Below are 5,496 nucleotides of genomic sequence, written 5' to 3'. Positions count from 1 at the left end.
AGTAAAAATAAGAAAATCTGACTCAACTAAACCAAGTGTTATTTTACAAGTACAAACTGAAAATCAATCTACAGTCTGGCTTGTTTTTGCAACTGCTGTTGATTTTAAGCAACAATCCAGAGAACCCCTTGAGCCTTATATGAGCTCATCAGTAGCAAGAAAATCATTCTTAAATAATTTTTAATGTTTTTCAGAGTGAAAAATTCTTCAAACTACTGAATGTCTTGGCACATTCCATATGCCCACCTAGCGTTCCTGTTACCCAATGAGAGCAGAGTTGAAAGTAAAAACCTCACTCCATGGCAAAATAAAAGGTGGATTTGGCTCTTGATTATTTGAAATGACCATAACATCCTAGTACTTGATTCCAGGTCCACGGGTGAAGTCTTCAGGGATGAATTTCATACTTTCGTAAATGCCTTACTGACATTTTATCAATCTTATAGAACAACAGATAACATTTTGTTGAACATAACAAGGGGATAACAACTTAAAAACAGGGAGGAAGTTGTAAGAAACAAGAAGCCACCCTTATGCTGTGATAAACATCTGCAGGCTTCGGTAACTATCTGCTGAAGCAGTTTGAAGACAAAATGTTTTTATCTCAGAAGAGAGCTACACTGAAAGCTACACCTTTGACACTGGCAAAAATGTGGGACACGTGAAGCTGAGACTCCCAGATCAGCTGCAAGTTGTGACGAGGTCTGCTGCTAAATGCCTGCTGTCACCAGATCCCAGGAAAGAACAAAGTAACGCAGAGCTGAGTTGGGGTTCACCATGTGCAGGGGAACCTGCTCTGTGGCTCCCAGCAACCTAAAAAATCACAGAATGAATGTTCAACCTAGAAAGGAAGCCTGAGGCCCATCAGTGAAGGAAACTGGGACCCATGCCAAGAACCTATGTCATATAAATGATATTAAACTTCATTTCCCTTCAAATTAATTCACTTTGTCCAATCACATGAAATGAAGATTCTATAAACTAAATCTTCCTTATGTTCTCCTTAGCTATGTTTGCCTCAGTCTTAAATACCTACACTTAGATGACCTCCAAAATGCACAACAAAGGCATTATAAGTGTTCCCCTATGGCTCCCAGAAACCATTAAGAGCACCTGAAAATACACAGCATCACAGAAAAATAAAGAACACGTTTCATGGACACTTGCTTTTTTACCTAGACAGAGAAACTATTTACTTAAGCAAATTCTGGGTCTTTTAGAAAACAGTGTCAATTTTATTGCTTTTTGAAATGGTATGTAAAGCCTGAAAATTTGCACATAAGCAATTTCCATCTTTAAATATATTTATGTGGTAAGGTAAAGTACATGCATAAGATTATACAGAATTTTTTTAATCATCATCATTTACATTAGAAATTTCTTTATACAACTTTTATCTTTAAAAAAATTAGTGACTAGTAAGAATCCTCTGAGACGGCAGCAAATCCAGCTTTCCATTTAAGCAGCCTTTCACTGAGAGACATGAGTGATGGCAGATGAAGGCCTCTTAAGAATAGACTCAACAGAAAATGACAGGGGTTCATTCACTGAGAGTTTTGTTCCGACTTGTTTGGCTACGAAAAGGTCTTTTGCACATCTATCTATTGTAAATGTGTATTTCTGGTTCTCCTTGACTAAACACTCCCTGGGTTTCTTAGGGGCCTCTTCAAAGGCCTCTTTGACAGATGATGTTTTCAACTCGGGACCTGATTTGTCATTATGAGTTTGTTGGAATAATGAGTGGAATGGATTATGTTTAAGTGGCAGAGGGTGCCTGGTGCTTTCTTTGCTGATCTTGGTTAAGACGTGCCCTTGAGCTGCCAGGGTGTCCGTGTCAACAACGGGCGAGAAATTCCGTCGGGGTGGGGAGAACGCAGACCTCTCCGGGAGGGCCTGGTGACCCTGAAGGTCACTTCTTAAGATGTGGCCCTCAGGAGTGTGAGGCAGCACCAGAGAGCCTTCCAATTTCGGTGGCATCATGTCATGATCTGCTCCAAGTCCATCCTGCAGTCGTACTCCCTTCAAGTCCCAGCTGGTCCCAGGCTTCAGGGCCTGAACTGACGTGGTAGTGTTCAGCAGGCACTGCTGGTAGAGGACGGTGTCACTAATGGGGCCACACTTGGGCCAAACTAAAAGTCTCGAGGAGAGGGGATACTGTCTGTAAGTCGTGGCCACGCTGACATTAGAAGAAATCAGTTCCATATTCCCAGAGCCTGAATACTGCATGGTGAGATCAAGGCAGGTGGGCAAAAAATTGCAGAAGTCTTTGCTTGGTGGTTCCACTGGGGTGGGGCTGTAGGCGCTTTTGTAGGAGCTGTACTCAGAACCATGCACCATGCGGTTGGGCAGGAATAAGGCAGCAGCTTGGGAAGCTTCCAACATCTCCCTCTCTTTATATTCTCTCTCCAGCATAATGTTCTCCAACTCTTTATCAGCAAAGGCCCGCCTTTTCCTCATCCGGTCACTTACAGGGGGAGGTAGAGGTAAACTCCCTCCCACATAAGTCTCTGGTGGAATGGGGCGGTAGCCTAAAATAAGTAAGCATTGCACATGACAGAGATTAACATCTAATAAGAAAAAATCTGGAAATCCAGAAGGCAACAGAAACAATACATATCAGCACAACAGTTATGTACAGTTCCATATTACTAATATTTTTATACAGAAAGCAAAAGTATGGGTTCAATTTAAAATGAATCCCTTCCCAGGGAAGAATATCCATACTGTAACTTTTTGTTGTTGTTGTTGTTATGATAGGTTTGTTTATTTTGACAGGCATACTTGACTGGCTGAAATTTTAATATTCTCCCCAGGCGCCTATATATTAAGAAGACAAGGCTGCTCAGCTTGCTTCAATCAATTCTTTATTACTATCCATGTCACCTTTTTCCATTATTTAAAAAAAGATATCTATACCTAGAGCTGATGTCACTTTTATTTTCTAAAGTTGGCTCATTATGTACACATTGTTACAGTTGCAGAATAATCCAAGGAGAACTAGGGAAAAAGAGAAAGTTAAAAAAGATTAGTGAGGAGAAAAAGAGGAAAGACTTAAGGAAACAGAAAAGCATAGAAAATTGAAAAGAGCTGTTAACTAAAGAGACTCTGCAGTGAACAATTTAACCGGGCCCCTACCCCCACCTCTGACTACCAGTACAAACAAAGGCCAGAGTACCCCCTGCTATACGGAAAATAACTGATCTGAAACATCTTTCACCAGTACTAATCACATTGGCCAGATACCAAAATGGTTGAACAAGCAATCACTAGAACATAGATTAAGTCATTATACATCTTATAAATAGGGATAAAGTAAAAAACAAAGATTAGTATAAATCATAAATAGAATTCCTGGCAGCACAAAATACTTTGAGTATTTCATCAGCCCCAAGCACTCACCACTGTCAAGTCTGTTTGAAGGATTCATTTGTGATGTTTGTGTTTACATAGTGACAAACCCATCATACTCATTTGCAAATAAAATATAATTTGAAAATGAATGTGTACATTTCTATGGTGAGCTCTTGCCAGAAAGTTATTTACTTGGATTTTCTATTCCATTTTGTCCTCCCACTTCTCAAGTTGCTTTGGCACAATTTCAATTTATCAGTGTGGTCCCTATGGTTATAAATCTGTTTACCCAGTTTGTAACCAAATTCATTTTGAATGCATGAGAAGCCATTCTAAGGTCAGAAGTATACAGCGCAGGGTGAGACATGAACAAACTTTAAAACCTGTCCAGAAACAACTCAATTCAGAAGCCACATAGGAAAAACAATTCAAATGCCTACTTTAAAAAAAAAAAAAAAAACCTGCTTTTCAACCTGAGCCTTATGAAATGGCAGCAATTAGAGCAAATATAAACTTTCCCTTTCTTTAAATGGTGAGAGACAGTCAATATATTATTATATCAATAAATAAATTCCATACCCAAACTGAACCATTTTTAAAAATCAGTAGTATTGTAAGAAAAAGTAATATATTCCCAAGCTTTAGAGAAAACAAACACACGGAGAGAGAGACATCACTCTGTTCAAATTCAACCTCCACTTCTCTTGTGTGATTCAAAACTTTTTCCACATTCTACAATCTATAAACTGTCAATATAGCAAAATGAAGCGTGGAATAACTGCAATTTAAGTAGATAATCCAGAGAGAAAAGGAGTACAATTAAAAAGAGAGGTATTAAAGGCTGGACTGCCCAGACTAAAGGCAGTGGGTAGCTGCCCAAACTCACTTGACTCATTCTATTTAGTTCCAAATGAAACTAAAGATTTCTTTTCTTTTAATTTATTTCCTTCCAGGACATCTGCTCTGGGATCACTTGGCAATGTATCTGTACATCCCTCACACTAGGGCAAATTTCACATGTACTCCATGTTAACCCATTAACTACTAGGCAGAAAACAAAATTACCAGTGAAAAAAAGGAGGTATGTGAGATTAATTTTCCCAAATCCTGATTTCCTTCCCAAACCCAAACTTTCCAATAAAAAGCAATTCCCCCTCAGATTGCTCCTTCACAGATAAGTAAAAATGCCATGTGCCTGAATAATGAGAATCACTGAGAACACAGTTTAAAAGGCTAAAGGATAATTCTGCGTTGCTTTACCTTCTAAAATGCTTTTGGCCAGCAAACTGGGTGCCCTGACTTGCCTCTGATACACTGCTTTGCGCTCGAAATTATTCTGTTTCCCGGAAAGCCCCTTCTTGTCCTGTAAATACAAGAAACACAATCAATAGAGCCCTAGGGTGGGGGAGGTGGTGTAAGAGAAGGGAGAGGCATGAGTAATCTTCCTCGTTCTTAATGTATTTATTTTCCCATCCCATGTAAAGATGATTCTAAACAAATTAATATCAGCACCGCTTAGTTCCAGCACAATGAGCTAGATGCTCTGTCTGAACCCTCCAATTGTGGGGCAAGGGCCCGGGCTTTCCCTGGGGCCACTTTTCGAGAGTCATCCAGACATAGTCCACATTCAGAAGTGGAGGGACAGGCGGGGAGGACGTGAAATCCACAGTGGATGAGATGGTAGGAGCCGGGCCCTAAAACAGAGCTGCGGCGAACCGCTGTAACCTCGGAGCCCAGCCTAGGGCCAAAGACTCCGCCGGGCACCCGACGACGTTGGTCAGAGATGTGGAGCAGGTTTCTCCTCGAAGCAGGGCTGATGGGATCCGGTACAGAGAGTCGACGCGGAAAAGTCGAAAGTTTCCAGGTCTGCCCAAAACTCCAAGCTGTTCACTGGGCACCCGAAGGTGAGCAAAACCAGAGTCGGGCGCACCCTCTGTCACCGCCCGGTAGGTGGAATTCCGGGCCCTTCCCCACCCGCGTCCCCGCCCGCAAGCCGCGGGGAGCGCGAGCGAACGCAGAGACCGCCTTGCAACACGCGGGACACCCGAGGAGGCCGCGCCGCGGCCCAGGCACCTCTGGAGCCCAGCGCGCCGCGCTCTCTAGGGCCTTTGGGAGGCTTCCCATGAGGATCACTGCCCAAGGCCT

The 5,496-nt window shown here is 41.9% G+C and overlaps 1 protein-coding gene across 1 annotated transcript in view; it reads right to left on the bottom strand.

The window, feature by feature from the left end:
* Positions 1–1,213: 1,213 nt before the first annotated feature.
* DMRT2 (doublesex and mab-3 related transcription factor 2) overlaps positions 1,214–5,496 on the bottom strand; it is a 7,260-nt gene continuing 2,977 nt past the window's right edge. The window contains 2 exon segments of the mRNA XM_010860732.1: positions 1,214–2,528; positions 4,612–4,714. Coding sequence (XP_010859034.1) covers positions 1,471–2,528; positions 4,612–4,714 — 1,161 coding nt within the window. The 3' untranslated portion in view covers positions 1,214–1,470.

This window comes from Bison bison, unplaced genomic scaffold (genome assembly GCF_000754665.1).
Source record: "Bison bison bison isolate TAMUID 2011002044 unplaced genomic scaffold, Bison_UMD1.0 scf7180017864469, whole genome shotgun sequence".
Classification (NCBI taxonomy): domain Eukaryota; kingdom Metazoa; phylum Chordata; class Mammalia; order Artiodactyla; family Bovidae; genus Bison; species Bison bison.
The sequence above is the reverse complement of the archived record's forward strand: the minus strand, read 5'-3'. Positions and strand labels throughout refer to the sequence as shown.